The sequence below is a fragment of the Aquarana catesbeiana genome, linkage group LG03 (assembly GCF_042186555.1).
Source record: "Aquarana catesbeiana isolate 2022-GZ linkage group LG03, ASM4218655v1, whole genome shotgun sequence".
Lineage (NCBI taxonomy): Eukaryota > Metazoa > Chordata > Amphibia > Anura > Ranidae > Aquarana > Aquarana catesbeiana.
Window position 1 is genome coordinate 132680641 of NC_133326.1, and position 17018 is coordinate 132697658.

The 17018-nt window shown below is 42.3% G+C and overlaps 1 protein-coding gene across 5 annotated transcripts in view; it reads right to left on the reverse strand.

Moving 5' to 3' along the window:
* The window catches only part of PPP6R2 (protein phosphatase 6 regulatory subunit 2), a 186799-nt gene that overhangs the window by 54510 nt on the left and 115271 nt on the right, over window positions 1-17018 (reverse strand). For all 5 annotated transcript variants that reach the window (XM_073619278.1, XM_073619280.1, XM_073619279.1 and 2 more), the window contains 6 exons: window positions 16499-16614; window positions 15749-15834; window positions 12760-12840; window positions 10782-10879; window positions 7934-7991; window positions 2685-2806 (listed from right to left, as the gene is read on the reverse strand). In XM_073619278.1, coding sequence (XP_073475379.1) covers window positions 2685-2806; window positions 7934-7991; window positions 10782-10879; window positions 12760-12840; window positions 15749-15834; window positions 16499-16614 — 561 coding nt within the window. The remainder of the gene's footprint in view (window positions 1-2684; window positions 2807-7933; window positions 7992-10781; window positions 10880-12759; window positions 12841-15748; window positions 15835-16498; window positions 16615-17018) is intronic.

The window sequence follows — 17018 nt, forward strand, 5'->3', positions numbered from 1 at the left end:
GAGAAGGTATGGAAAAATTAAAGTTAGTTTCGGGTAAAGGTCTGCTTTAAAATTATAAAGTGACATTGTTCTAACCGTATGCTATGATGTGAACCAGACGTTTTTATTGTTCGCACAGACGGAGGCCCGGCTGTGCAAAATCACGTACCTGTGCTTGACTCGCGGCGATGGGATTTGATTCAGAACCGATCAGTCATCAGGTCCAGGTCGATGATTTATAGCCTGGACCTGCTGATCAGTTCTGACGAATGGCAAAACATCCTGTGCCTGTGTAATGTAAACACAGGCACAGGAAATGATGCAATCTCCACTCCTGGAGTCCTTTTTGGCTCCAGCGTGAGAGGAGAGAGCAGCAGACAGTGAGTAAATTACTACACTGACACCACAACACACAGTTAGGCACATCTAACCCCCTGATCGCCCCCCCCCAGTTAAAGAGGAGGGTTTTACTTCCTATTTTTCCCCCCTAAAAGCATAATGGGCTAGTCTGCATCGCACTTTCCTGCAAAGGAAGCCCACGATGTTCCCGCTGGTGGCCGCATCCATCTTCACCCCTCTTCCTTCCTTGGCCATGGACTCCAGCTCTGTGACTGGCTGGAGTCACGTGACGTCACTCACGCGCATGCGCACAAGAGCCACTAGTCATGGCATGGGCCCTTTAGAGACGTGCGCTCTCTACAGTGTGCATGTGCCAATGATGTCGGCGCAGGTTTAAGAGATTTTCAGTACCTACAGGTAAGCCTCATTATAGGCTTACCTGTAGGTAAAAGTTGTGTAACTAGATTTACAACCACTTTAAGGCTGCTTTCACACTGGAGCGGGCGTTGACAGTAAAACTCCGCTACTTTTAGCGGCACTATTCGGCCGGTAGCAGGTTGCTTTGGGCAGGAGCGGTGTATACACCGCCCCAAAGATGCTGCTTGCAGGACTTTTTTTTTTTTTTTTTTTTTAACGTCCTGCCAGCGCAGCGCCCCAGTGTGAAAGCACTCCAGACGTTGAAAAATGTAACCAAAAATTTGCAGCCTTGTATATCCCCCAGCAAGATGTCTGCATAGATGAGTCCCTGACTAAGTTTTCTGGCCACCTTGTTTTCAAATGGTTTCTCCCCAGCAAGAGTGCCAGAGTTGGGGTCAAAATGTATAAGCTCTGTGACAGGGCAACAGGTATACTTGGAGTTTCCTGATTTACGAGGGAAAAGATAGCAGCGTGGACCCCCCCCCCCCCCCCAACTGCCCAGACTACATAGGGAGCAGCAGCAAGATTGGGACTTGGTGTCACCCTTATTCGGAAAGGGGTACCATTTATACAACGACAAATTTTGCACAACAGTGCCACTTTCTAAGACACCTCTTTGAATTTGGAATTGGCGCACGTGGCACCGCGCGATCTAATCACAGGGTCTTCCCCCAATGGCTTGTAAATGCCCCACTTAGACAGGGGGAGAGAGCCTGCTAGAGGTGTAATGCATTGTTTGCAGTGAGTTGGAAGGACAAACGGAAACGTTTTTGTTCTGTCTTCTATTCACGCAGACACGGCAGTCCAAACTGCAACAGCGACTGGTGTTGTTGAGAAGCCCCTGTGTCCATGACAACTTAAATATGGAAGGGGTGGACTTTAAGGACCAGATGATGGGGCCGTACTTAGTTGCCCGTAAAGGTCAGACGCCGGTATTAAAAAAAAAAAAAAAAAAAAAAAAAGTGTCTGTATACTTATTCCAATTGGCTCTGTTCAATGCTTATGTACAATACAAAGCGTCAGAAAGAAGTGGATCCTTCCTAAAATTCCAGGAAGAGATCACAGCCCTTTTTGTGCATTAAAAATGAAAAGTTTTTTTTTCTCCTGAAAAAAATGCGTTTGGAAAAGTTGCTGCACAAATATGGTGTGAAAAAAATACAAATTGCAACACCCACCATTTTTTTTTCATAGGGTCCATATATATATATATATATATACATATATACATATATATATATATATATATATACACACATACACACACACAAACACACACACACACATTATATATATATATATATATATATATATATATATATATATATATATATATATATATATATATATATATATATATATATATATGTTTGGGGGTCCAAAGTAATTTTATAGCAAACATTTTTTTTTCATGTAAACAAAAAGTGTCAGAAAAGGCTTGGTCTTCAAGTGGTTGGAAGATTGGGTGATATGTGGCATAAAAGCTTCTATTGTTGGGCATAAAATGCCAGGACAGTACAACCCCCCCCCCCCCCAAATGATCCCTTTTTGGAAAGTAGACACCCCAAGCTATTTGCTGAGCGGAATGTTGAGTCCATGGAATATTTTATGTTTTGCCACAAGTTTCAGGAAAATTCCGAAAAAAAAATGTTTTTACACAAAGTTGACGCTGAAATTATATATTGCTCACACATGCCATGGGTATATGTGAAATTACAGCCCAAAATACATTCTACTGCTTCTCCAGAGTACAGGGATACCACATGTGTGGGACTTTTTGGCAGTTTAGCCTTGTACAGGACCCCGAAAACCAATCACCGCCTTCAGGCTTACTTCCTTACTACCTATCACAGTTTCGAAGGCCATGAAATTGCCAAGATAGCACCCCCCCCACCTCCAAATGACCCCTTTTCGGAAAGTAGACACCCCAAGCTATTTGGGATTCTGCTTACCGAGTTCTAGATTTAACTTGTGTTCCATAACCAATCTCCTTTTCTTCCCAGATATCTTCCTCTTCATCATCAAACTGTTGGATACGCTCATTGCAGCAGGCTTCAAACAGGGCAGCGTTAGGCTGAAAATGATGTACAGGTAAAAAAATTATTATCTTATATGAACTATTCCCTACAATAACTCAAACACAAGCTTCTCTGTAATACAGCAAAAAAAACCCCCCCAAAAAATCACAAGCTTTAGCATCAGGAATTTACGTTAAAGCACAACGAAAAGGCAAGACTTTTTAATTTTTTTTTTTATTCTGGATAGTGGAGGGGGATTAGAACACCTTTCAGTTTTTATCGATTTCTGTGTCCCAGTTAAGGAGATTCACCCTCTCTTTTTGTCCATTTACCATTATCTTTAAAAGTGAAAAGTAAAACAAAAAAATCCCAAACTTTGGGTTGTCCCCAGGAAAGTAAGAGGAGAAATCTTTCAATGAGGACACTAGTTCTGGTGAACCTGGGGGTCCCCAAGGGATTCCTTTAATTTGCAGGGATTTCCTCTCACTTACTGTATTGGCTATGGGACCGAAAGTGAAGGGAAATCTCCCAAATGGGACACGGCAAAAAATAAACTAACAGGGGTTAGGACCCTCCCTAACTATCCAAAATGAAAGTTTTGTCTATTGGTTTACTTTAAATAGTAAAGCTCCACCCATTCCTTTATAGGGCTATTATAGTGATAATTTGTACTTTTCATTGTGCTTCTTGGTGTGTTTAAAGTCAATAAGCTTGATCACTTAAAGGGTAATTCCACTTTCAGGGGAAAACAAATGTGCAAATAAAGAAAATGTGCAAATAAAAAAATAATACATATTGTATACAATATGGGAATGTTCCCCCAGGGGGGGTTTTAGCAGCAGCATAAGTAATTAAAATGACTTAAAAGGCTACTTCTCCTACTGCTAAAAAACCCCCTGGGGGAACTTTCCCACATTGTACCATTTGGGGTGTGCAGCACCACCACCTCTCTTAATATGCGTCTTTTCCATGCTATATAGTGTATACAAGTGTGACACAAGATATATTGTAATTGAATGTTATTAAAAGTTGCCTTTCCTTTTCAATCTGCAGCGCTGTAATTATCTGTCAAATGCAATGCTATGCTATGCTATATGGCTACTTGGAGGTGTTCTGTACACACAATGTGTACAGAACGGCTCCCAAAAATGTAATTTCCTTCTTGTGTGATTGTTTTACAGATTTTTCCAGAAGTCTGCAATAAGATACAAATCAGATTTTGACCATCCCCTGCAACCAAAACGTAATTTTTGGTGAGATATTCATAAAGGAAAATCACATCTAAAAGGGATGCAGACCCTGCTATTTTACACAAAAAAGAGCCCTTCAAATGCAGCAGCTGACTGAATTTTAAAAAAATCACTCCTGTACAGATTCACCCTGCACATGGTCACAAACAGCTATTTCTTCTGAATAACAAAAAGGTAGGACTCTGCAATAAAAAATTTGGTAAAATTCCTGCAATATACATAGATCAAGCAGAGAGAGATAAAGTGGAGTTACTCTTTAATTCAGGAAGTCAGTCCTATACAAGTCTGTGGGGGATTTACAGACTTCCCAGCACAATACACAAGTAGAGATTGAGATCAGACAGGGCAGTGCAAGTAAACAGATAGAGCAGAGTTTTTGTAATTTTGCGTATAATCTGCAGCAGGGAATCTGTTCTATATAAAGCCTGATTATCTAGGCATACTAGTCTGTGCACAATCCTCCATAGGTGGTTGGGGAGCACCAAGGCAAGTATTTTAAGGTCAAATCTTAATAGGGATTTTGACCTGTAAGATTCTGGAAGTGTCAGATCTTCCCCAAGCGGTTTACAGCAGGAACATATCTAAACTGACCTAGGAGATAATCTGAATTTGTTAAAAGTTTCAGCCAAAAGGGGTTTAATTTCCAACTCAAGGTAAGTGACCATTAGGGTCCACCATAAGCAGTAGTGATGAGTGGTCTATAGTGCTCTAGGGGCAAAACAGACTTGGGGAGTGTACTGCGGTGCAAGATCGTAATCCAGAGCCATGTCGATTCTTGAAAGGGTCAGATTTGTAGGAGAGTACAAATTTTCAGTTGGATGACATGGTCGCCAGTGGTCATAGAGATCAGTTTACAGGAGGACCTTGCAACTGCCTCTAGGGTAATTTGAAGCAGTGATACCCAACATGGAGATTACTACAGTTCAACTATAGAGGTGTCTCGAAGGGTCAGTTTCGTTTCCTGGAGGTACAATACATTTAGGATAAACTGCTGAACTGTGGTGAACACAGCCGTCTGTTTAATGGGTCATTAGTCCCCTAATGTTTCAAGAAAGAAGAGAATTGTGTTTAGTCATTACAATATCCACTGGATAAGAGGAGCCAGGGGTCACGCTATATGAGAAATATCTGAGTCAACAGCCAATAATCTGTTCCGCATGGTGGAGATTATAGAAGCCAGTCAAGCAGATTTGCTTAAGACCAAGGTGCACGTCACAATAAACATTACTATTTGTAAACTAAAACATTTACCCAGTTTGGAAACCACTTTGGCTAGGTCTCAAAGGTTCAGAGAACAGTATCACAAGTAAATCCGCGTAAGCTACGTTCAGCCCTCAGGCTGAGGTCTATGTTTATTTCGGTCTTGCCAAGCAGACACTGAAGTTGGTGTCTCAAAGATCCTGATGAAGCTACGCTTGCACGTAAGTGCAATGTGTTGATGTCACTGTCACATCATTGGACACCTGTGCTCAACTCCCCTATGAAGTTGCACTACTAGCAAGGGGGCTCCAGGAATCTCTGAGTGGCTGTTCACAGGTGTATGCATGCAGCAGTGTGGAATGGCACCTGATGGGTCTGTCAGTGGTGAATGCTGCAGGCACATGAAGAGATCTCAAACCCAGCACTTATCAGCTACACCATACAATTCATCCAACTGGGAAACAAGATCTGAGGTGTATGAGCTAGAGCCGTTTGGAAGTTCAGACCATCACCTTCCCCTCGTGATTATTGAGATGATTGCTGAATAGAATGCTCTGTGGATCTGTTGGGGTTTGGTAAGACCGGCTCGCTCCTCACTTTACCAATTACTCAGATACTGAAGATTGTACTGAATGTATGGACTTGACACTTTGGATGATATAGGGAGTGTACCTGCTACATGCAACCATTCCCCCCTACCTTGCCTATAATGCAGCAATACATCAGCCCAATGGACGGCACGCAATGAGCAGCTATTTAGTGCTTCTATGTTGGCTCTTTTCTTTATTCAGCTATACTGGCTTTACTTATACGCTTGTCTACTGTGACCAAACATATAGCCATATACTGGACTTTGCAGTTCAGACTCCCGCATTTGTGCAAAGCTAATGGCACCATTATCCAGCTTGCATGATCTATGTTGGATTAAAAGGGGATGTGAAAGGGAGCCCTGGGACCTATGTGAAATTCACATCACAGCATTTAACCAAGTTTTTTGTTACATTGTAATGGGGGAGTATCGCACCAATCTGTGTATCTCACAAAGATTTTGTCTGGACGTTTATACAGTGACATTTGTTTTTAAGATTGGTGATGGAACACACATTGTGCTATACGGTGTTGGTTGTATGAGTTATTATACTCATTATTTGTTACATTTTTGATGCATTAAATATATGTTCATTAAAAGCAAGCCTAGTGTTTGCCTATATTAACCACTTTGTTATTCCCTGTGGGAGCTTTATTTCCAAGAGGGCGCAACTCTTTTTGCATATGTACAATAATTGGTTAGCAGGCAGAACAGGCAGAACAGGCATATAGGCATTTGAAATGTGGTAAAATAGATCATCTCCACACCCACCATTTTCATTGTTTTTTTTTTTTGTCTTAGCGTCTCAAAGTAGTGTGTCTCATTAACAATTTTTAATTTTGCTGGATACAGTTTAGTGTATGAGATGTTAAAGACCTGCAGACAGTGCTTGGGATCCAAATATGCTGTATTTCAGCAAAAAAAAAATAATCTGGGAATTAGAGTTTTGTACTTTCGGGGTTTAGTCCACAAATAATGTCTTTATCCTTGTTATGGAGACGTTTGAGCAGAAACGATCTAGGAGGATCTCCTAGCAGAGATGGACAGGAGGGAACCCTGTGAACTCTCTCTCCACAGAGAAATATTGAGTAGGATGCTCTATCCCAAATGTGGTAGCCAGCCAGTTTTCAATAAAATCAGCAAGGGATTTGCCTTTGGCTCTCTTCGGTATCCTAATAACCCAAGGGTCATTTCTTATGTAGTCGGTTTTCCATGTCTTGCACTTGAAAGTCATGATTAGCCAAATCTGGCAGCAACAGCATTTATGTCATGTGATGTAAGAGTGGGAACCTTTTCACTTCTATTGGCGCAGCCCTCTAATGCTGCGGCCCTCTTGATGCATATGTTCCCTAATACCATTTAGCAGATTAGTTAATGCCATTAACTATGTTCCATAAAAACGTACTGCTGCCAGTACTTCTCTAAGCAGGTGTTTTGTGCCCCTCATCTGTGTCTATGTACTGTGCTTTAGAACATAGGCACATACTACTCACTACAAGAGGCAGGAGGGTACATCCACTTGCTGGGTCTGCAATTCCTCTAACCTCCGATTCCTCTGCTGCAGGTAGAGGACTTCTGGGTTGGGAACAGCTGGAAATATGGGCCAAGCTTGGCCACAACCTCCTCCTGTGTATCCTTCAGTAGCCATCTCTATTTTGTGCCTGCCAATTGGGAACACTGATGTCCTTCCTTGTTCATCCAGGTCATGTCTGCAGTGTTCTGGAGTCAAAGCGGCAATGACCAGGGTCCGCAAGAGCTACAGGATCGCAGGAAAGAGCTTTAAGTCTCAGTGTCAGGATGATTTTTTTTAATAACTGGTGGAGAGCAAAGGAATATGCATCCGCTACATCGATGGCTAGGCCACATTCCCCCCCATAGCTAAGATTTTAAAGCAGCGTATGGACAGAATGACAGCATGAAGTAACAGTATGTATGTAAATTACACCTTACACTCTCCTCCTAATGTCTACATATGTAAAAGTTCCCGTAGTTGTTCTATGCAGTATTAAATAGTTAGGACTACATTTCTTGTCTTGTGTTTAAAATGTGTGATACTTTTGTGTTTGAAATGTATGCAAATTTGTCTGTTAGTATATCGGTTTTGTGCTTTGCTGAGAAAACATTTCAGAGGATGCTATACTTACATTTTCATCTTCAGCTTCCAAGTTAAAATTAATCTCTGTTATTCGGTCAAAAGGTGCACTATAAACACAGAGGGAAACTAGAATAAATATCTAATGTAAATTTTAAAGGAAAACATTAAATAAGCAGACAAAGTATAAAGTTGTCTTTAAATCTCAATACAAACCCACACTATGCACCAACCAGCAGCACCTCTTTATCACGTTACAACCTATTTTAGAGTTTAACATGCAACATGTTACCAAAGAGCACAGCCCCAACCACCGCCCGGTTTCCTATTGTGACAATGGGCAGGGGATCCTCACCCTAACAGCCATGTCATCCATTTAGTTTCCTGTGAATGAACTACAAGCACCTTCAGCCATTGCAGCAGACAGCTTGTAGTTTGCAATGAAATGCAAGGGCGCTGGTGAGCACTCTCGTAGTTTATTGATTCTTCCTTCAATACAGTAACTGTCTGCCCATGCAGGAGGTACAGGAAGAAAGCTGAGAGTTTGCAGAATGCTGGCATTGTACCATTTGCTGATTGCAGGTGCAATGCTTTACAGGCTGCTGGGCAAAAAACTAAATAATAATAAATTAACTTTTTTTTAACTGCAAAAGATGTGCATTTATTTTTTTTTTACAAAAGGTGAACTTTAAAAGATAACTTCACCTTTTATAAATCACCCATTCTCACATGGAGCTCACATGGGAGGATCGAGGTGGAGGACTGATACCACCTTAGGTAGAAAGGATGGCCTTGGGCATAAGACTACTTTGTCCTTGTGAAGAATGAGGAATGACTCCTTGCAAGAGAGTCACTAGCTCAGGTACACATCTAACAGACATGCCAAAAATTAAGAAAGCTACTTTGCAGGAGAGATAATCCAAGAGAATTTCCCTGATGAGTTAAAAGGGTGGTTTTTACAGGGAAGAGAAAAATATACTGAGGTTCCAAGGGAGCACAGGGTGCTGATGGGGGAAGGGGGGGGGGGGGGAAAACCATGGTACACCTTGAATAAAAAGGTTTTGACAAGGGACAGTGAGGCATCTTGAGTGTCTATAAATGCCGAGTATTCCCCTTGTGTCAGGAAGGCAACTGATCTTGTGGATTCTATGCAAAATTTTGTAATTTGAAGGTATTTTCATAGCAATTTTAGGTTCAGGATAAGAGGAATACCCCCTCTGAGTTTTGTTACAGTGAACAGTAGGGTTGCACCAATGCCGATACTAAGCATTTGCACGAGTACTTGTGCAAATGCTGCGATACCCAAAACCAAAACTGTGCAATTCCTGTCCGAATCGCATGTGGTTTACCCCACTGCTTCTGTGTAAACCCAGGCTTGTCATAGTGACTTCAGCCTGGGTTCACACAGGAGCGGTGTGGGAAAATTGCATGCGATTCAGACAGGAATCACAGCGCATTCCCGTTTAAATTGCATGCAAATCTTTGCTGTGCGATTTGAGCCTATTAATTTTGTATGGGCTCAAATCCCACTGCAAAGGTATCGGTACTCCGTATCAGCGAGTACTTGACCAAAAGTATCGGTACTCGCCAGTAAAAAAAAAAAAAATATAACCTACAACCTTGGGAACAGGTTTGAACAGAAGTCTTTGAACCTGTCCTCTAGAGAAACTGGAAGAACTACTTCAGGGTAATCTGCAGATCCAGCTGTCCTTGGGGAGATTTTAGCAGATTTGAGATTAGAAAGCAGTGAGGATGTAGAGTCTTTAACTCTATTTGTTACCCCTTTGAAACCAACGACTAAACCCACAGGTCTCAGACAGCCGTGGCCCAAAAGCTAGGCAAACTTTAACAGATGCCCCCCTACTCTTAGGATTGAGGGTGCCTATTCATTTGGAAGAGGGCTTTGGGAAAGACTTGGTGGGCCAAGTTGCAAAGCTGAGACTTTTGTGCATAGCACTGGCAAGCATATTACGTGAAGCTGTAACATCAGGAGGTGAGAAATAGTCTGCAGCCTCCTCTAACCCAGCTTCTGAGTGCTCTTCATTTCCTTTTATGTCTGCCACTTTTGGGACAGACATATCAAGATCAGCCTCAGGTAGAGACTATGCGGTTGGAAAAGGAGACTAGCTGTATTAAAGCGGTTAGTTGTCCGATGATATGTGACATAGCTGCATAAAAGTCTACCTCAGTCAGGTAGGCCACTTGCTGCATGACCAGACAGAGCTAGAATCAGGTGCAGTGACCAGTGTTAAAATCGGATGCTGCTCCAGTGCAAGAGAAGCCTTGTCACTATGACTATGTGTTGTGGGGGCCTTCAGCAAAGCAGATATTCACCAGAGCTTTTCCTGTGGCTCCCTTTTGCATGGTTTCTGCCTCTGAGCAGAGTATTCCCATTTGCGGTACCCACAGAGTCCAGGCGGCATGTCCTCAAAAGCTTGCCACTGTCCAGTAACCTAAAGATACCAGTCTATAACCTAGGGTCTATGAATATTCAACTTGTGCTCTGTAAGATTAGGATACAAAAATCTCCAAAAATAGTCACTATTAGCCCTTTGTAACTTGAAATCAGTCTCTAAATAGCATCTTTTAGCACCACAGTGGTCTACAACATAACAGCTTTATGTAACCTAGTAGTAGTAAGTAAAGTCTCATTCCATGCTGGGTATGACTCTCATGCAACCCGACAGTAAATGTATTTTCTTTACAAATAGACAAAGTGATGACCAGCCAACTACGTTAACATTTTTCAATAGCAGCACTACTTGAAATCATGGCCATGTTCAACAACATGGTTGTCAATATAGCGCAACATTTGGCCAGAAAAATAGATTTGCTTCTCAAAACAAATCTCGTCAGAAGATACCATCATAAAAACACACAAAGGTGAAAAGGTTTATTACTTGATGTTATCTTCCTGTTCAGCAAATTCTTCATCGTTAAAACCAAATTGATCCACAAAATTAGAAGTCATCTGTTGAACTTGGTAGTCAGAGAAAGCCTGAATTCAACAAAGCACAAAAAATAAATAAAAAAATAAAAAATAAGTCATTAATGCTCAAAAGCTTCTGTTGGCTGTGTTAAAATTCAGTGCTGTGAATGTGCTTTGAATAAAATGGATGTTAATGTGTAACACAGAGACAAAACAGGAACGACCCAAAGATTAGCCACTAGTACACTTAACACACAAATTAAATGCCCAAATGCACATAGGTATGATTCGGGAGAATGACAATCATATATTAAAAACCAATATGATGCACAGCATGTACTTATACTGTTTAAAATATTTTGAGTGGCAAATTCCATATTTTGCTCGTTATTATGGAAGTTGCGTCCTGCTGGAGTCAGACTGGAGCAACTCCAGAGGCCCAAGGATAATGGGGGCTTAGCTTTCCCAAACCCCTGGCAGTATTACCTGGCAGCCCAGCTGCAGCAGCTGCTTGAACTGTATGAATGGCTCTCACGCTAAGAGGAAAGAGTCTACCGATTTCACATTAGCTGTGGCGTTGCACTGTGTAGAAGCCCAGACTCTCCCGGAAACCCTCGAGGCTCAGCTCTTCTTAAAAAGTCTAACAAAAGGTACCCCACTTATAGGCTAATGCATAAGATCAGAGCCAAATAAAATCAATTGCAAAGATTGTTAGGATTTACTAACTAAAGCCCCACCTGAAATAACAATACTTACCCGGAACTGGCTAAGCTGCAGCGTGCAGCCTGGTGATGAGCATATGGTGTTACTCACCTTCGTCACATTTTAAGTAATGGCAGGTTGCTCCCGTTTTGCCCAGATGCAAGCCAGATATGGATTGTCAAAAAACATGTACTTCCCCTACTTTCAATTGCATCACCCCATTACAGCGCAAGCATTGTTAGAGCAGACGGTGCTATCCCCTACTCCTCTTTTTAACATAATGCATCAATCCACGGTCACTACAGGGTTCATCTCTAGGTGCTATATGCGATGCTGCTCCTGAAGTACCTAAAGAACTTTCATGGGTATGGAAAACTGGGCGGAGGATGAAGGTGACATAGATGGGGATCCATGGTCAGAGGCCCTGAAGTCTGTTTCGCAGCTGTTCTTTAAATGTAACCCAAAGACTGTCCCAACTATATAGATTACTGTGGGTTCATCATAGCCCACTCAAATTGTTTACCCTTGGGCTTCTTTCTGCCCCACTGTGTACAAGATGCAACAGGGCCTATTGGGACCTGGTAAATCTCCTTTGGCAATGCCCAAAATTGCATCTATTTTGGTCCGGCATAGTAAACACCATTAGCAGTACTTTTCAAGGAACCATGCTTATTAGGTATACTGGATAAGGTTATAACAGATGCATATGTCAGAGAGACAGTGTCTAGAGCACTGTTCCAAGCACAAAAGCTGATCTTCAACTCTAGAGATGTGGTTAGCCAACATGGGAATACCTTTGAGATATGAGCCCTTGACATAGCAGCACAGAGGCAGCCCGACCTGGTTTAACAAGATTTGGGGATACTGGCTAGATACCCTAGGCTTGGCTCCACTGGATCTAATCCTGGATAGGCCATTAGCTTAATGTGGGAACAAAATCGCTCAACATGCCCCCCGCCTTTGGAATGTTTTAAATTTAGAGTATTGGGAAAGGGAAAGGTTTGAAACATCTTCTTAAAAAGTATTTACGGATGTATTGACTGTGAGATGTAATAATTAGTAACCTGTCGGGTTTGACCTGGTCTATATACCTGCTTTGGCTTTGTAAAAGAAAATTACTATACTTTGTATTCTGTGGACATATTAAATGATGTAACACTCCGGAATGTGCATTGTTTTTGTATTGTTAAAAAGTTAATAAAACTTTATTCTGATTTAAAAAAAAAAAAACAAACAAAACGACTCACTTGCTGCACAGACAATTCATTGGGAAAAGCACTGTCAATATCTTCATCTTCGCTTGAGGAACGCAGGTGGTGAGTATTCACCTAAAAGCATACAAAGTATGGCAACATGAGATAAAACAGCATTATCTGAGAACAGTTTCGATACAACTGAGGCTCGGTTCACACTGGGACGACTTGGGATCCGACTTGTCGCCCCTCAAGTCGCCCCAAGTCGCCCCAGAAAGAGATTCACATGACAGTGAATGGGAGCGTCTTAATAGACACTACTGAAGTCGCTCCGACTTCAGAGCGTACTCCCTGTACTACTTGGATCCGACTTGGTAGGCGACCTGTACCATAGAAATCAATGGAAGTCGCCTCCAAGTCGGATCTCTCTCTAAAGTCAAGCGACTTTGCAGGCAAAAAATTTTGTTTGCCCAGGCAAACCCCTCCCTCCCAGAGAGATGATTGTCCTGTGATTGGCCACAGCCGAAGTCGCCTGTCCTGGAGGCGACTTGAAGTCGCGTTGTAATTTGCTAAAGTCGCGCTGAAGTCGCGCTGAAGTCGCGTTGAAGCCGCGTTGAAGTCGCCGTACAAAGTCGCGCTGAAATCGTGTTGCCCCTGTGTGAACCGAGCCTGACACACTGAATAGAAGACATTTGAATAAAATGGTAGAAAAACAAAGTATCAACTAGGAAAGACAACCAAGTGCACAGTCTATATATCAAGACCTAGATTTCAGAAAATAATTGGTAAGAAGAAATTGATATTTCAGATGTTTCTATTGAAGCAGAGATATACAACCACAGAAATCTTAATAAATAAAAAATACATCAAATAATCAAAAAAAAAAAAACCTGTAGATTCCTCCATTGTGGTACTCTGGAAAAATTGCAGTTTGTCTGTGTATGCGCAAAGTATATCCATAAGGGAATGATTTTATGATCATCAGCATATCCATAAGGGAATGATTTTATGATCATCAATCAGCTGCTTTTCCTGAAGGGCTCCAATGAGGAAAGTGGCAAGGTCTGCAATAACATTTTTGTTGCAGACTTCTGGGAAAATCAGTAAGCCAATCACACAAGCAGGAAATTACATTTCTGGGGAGTTTGGGTAGGTATTTCGGTATACCATCTGTGTAAAGAACGCCTCCAGGTCGCCGCATTTTACAGACAACTACAGCACTTCAGATTGAAAAAGAAGCGTCATTTTTAATAACATTCAATTACAATATGCCTTGTGCTGCAACTGTATGTGTCATATTATTATCCCCCCCCCCCCACGAAAGCAGAGTTACTCTTTAAGGTACCAACAGCCATAAGATTATAGGCACCCGATCTATCGCTCTTTTTTTTTTTTTTTAATTTACAATCACATGCATACAGGGTTCCTTTAAGCACCTCAATACAGGGCACTTTCACCCCCTTCTTGCCCAGGCCATTTTTCAGCTTTCATCGCTGTTGCACTTTGAATGACAATTGCACGGTCATGCTACACTGTAACCGTGTGAAATTTTTATAAATTTTCTTCACACAAATAGAACTTTCTTTTGTGGTATTTAATCAATTCTGGGTTTTTTATTTATTTATTTTCCCCAAAAATTTAATGGTTTTCCTAGTTTGTCAGTAAATTTTGTAAATAAGTAATTTTTCTCCTTTACTGATGGGCAGGGATGAGGTGGCACGAATATGCAGCACTTATGGGCACTGATAGGTGGCACGCATAGGCAGCACTGATGGGCGGCACGGATAGGCATTGATAGCCAGCACTGACTTGCATCACTAATGGCCACTGATGGCTGGCACTGGTGGGCACAGATTGCTGGCACTGTGGGGGCTTGATTGTAATAAGGGCACTGATGATCAGTGACCTGATTACATACCTAGATGTCCTCTGCGAGGAGATGCCGCTGATCAGTTCACCTCTCCTCACACTTTGTCAGTGTGAGACGAGGAGTGCTGATTACCGGCATCTCCGTGCTTACATGTGACCGGCTGTGATTGGACACAGCCGATCACATGGTTAAAAAGCAGTGGCCACGTGCTAGGACGCTGTGCTCGCCTGCAAGCGCGGCCATTCTGGGAAGCTGTCATATCACATCCACCCAGAACGAGAGCCGCACCGCCCGGTCGTCATTTTACGGTGGGCGAGCGACAAGTAGTTAAGGACTACAAACCAAGGGTTAAAGTAGAAATGAAGGCATTCTTTTATTTTGGAGTAAGAGAGGGATATAACCCCTATCATTTTTTTCCACAATCTGTTTACCATTGAGGAACAGGAAGGGAGGTAATCCCTCCAAAATGAGGGAAATCGCTGGTAGTCAACAGGGTCACTAAACTAGTGCTCTCCTTGTAAGATATTTTCTATTCCTGTTCTGGTGACCACTCAAAAGTTGGGATCTTCATTCAGTGATAACGGTCGCCAGGACAAACATAGGGTGAATCTCCCTCACAGGCACATAAAACAGCAATAAAAACATGACAGTTATTCTAATTACCCATCTAAAACTAAAAAAGGGTTGCGTCTTCAGGTGGACTATAAGTAATTGTGGAAGTTAGGAACGTTCAACTGCTCCAATTCCCTCTTGGCACCAGAGATGTCTGCACATTTCCTGCCCTCTGTTACTCACAGAAATTTACAGTTGCACCTGGAGAGTAATCCGTATGCCTAAAGCCTAGTACATACTAGTAGAGCTCAGGAGGAGCCGCTGTACTAACTATACGATGTTACTACAGTAATCTTCCCCACTGAGCTATTGAGGGATGGCCCCTCTGTGACAACACATCAGGTGCTGATCAGCAGACATGTTTCGGTCATGCCCCTTCAAAAGAAGCCAGCCAAACAGCCAGCTTCTGTTACACTGGCTGCCATACACACGGGCCGAATATCAGCCAGTTCAAAAGAAACGAGCCGACATTCAGTCAGTGTGTTCGGCCCTTTAGGCACATCCCTGCATTTCCCCATTGTCCTTTGATTTTTATGGGCAAAATCACATTTTGTCACTTACCAAATCTACAGTATTCCTGCGGTTAGTTTCAGTCAGGGTTTCCTCAACAAACGTCTCCCATCTTCCTTTGCAATCTTCAGGCAACTCTACAAAATTTAACAATAACCTTTTTAAAGGACAGTTTGCTTTGTTCCACAGCGAGAAGCTATACAAAATCTTTAATTTCAGATCTAAGAAGAAGCTCTATTGAGGGTTAAGACTACTTACCCTCAGCTTTATATTAAAGCGGGGGTTCACCCACACCGCCAAAAAAAAAAAATATTAAAAGCCAGCAGCTACAAATACTGCAGCTGCTGACTTTTAATACATGGCCACCTACCTGTCCCAGGGTCCAGCGATGTCGGCAGGGGACGCCGAGAACCCGCTCGGTTCTCAGCAGCTGCCGCCATCCTAGGTGAGGGAATCAGGAAGTGAAGTGTTGCAGCTTCACTTCCCGGTTCCCTACTGCGCATGCGCGAGTAGCGCTGCGCGTCCCTAGTGGTCCCCGCTCTCTCCTGGGAGCTGTGTGTTCCCAGCAGACAGCGCGGTCGGGACGGGAAGAGGCATAGACTCCCATGGGAGTCTATGCCGGAAGTGGGTGCAAATACCTGTCTTAGACAGGTATCTGCACCCCCCTCCCCCCTGAAAGGTGCCAAATGTGACACCGGAGGGGGGGAGGGTTCCGAAAAGCGGAAGTTCCATTTTTGTGTGGAACTCCGCTTTAAGCAAATAACTGAGATTAACAGAACGTTCTTTACACGCTGATATTACCTGTAATAATGTCACTGATCTGTGCTTGCATAGGACCCTTCTCCATATTCTGTACAACTGCATTGGCAATGCGTGTTAAGTGACCCATATTCCCTCTTCTCATGCCTCCTGCAGCCCTGCAAGAAAATACATATATACATATACAAGTTAGCATTCTAGTTTTCCAGAACCTATAGATCTACATTAACATTCTAGTTTCCCAGAATCTAGAAATCTTTATGTACACATTGTATAAGCACTTGTATAAGGGTGTGATCTTCATTTCTTGATTGCTATGGTCTCACTTACCAGAAGCATGCAAAAAGCAGCATGTTGCCTGTCTGATAATAGGTAGGTCTGAGTAGGGGAGCATTTAATGATTAGCACCATGTCTGGTAGTTGTAAGCCATAGCAGTAATCATTTAACCCCATAACTTCAACAATGACGGAGCCAGAGATTATATGAAATATATGTATGTGGCTACTGTGATGAGTTCAGGAGAGGCTTAAAATAATTGCACACATGGCTCCTGATCAGAAG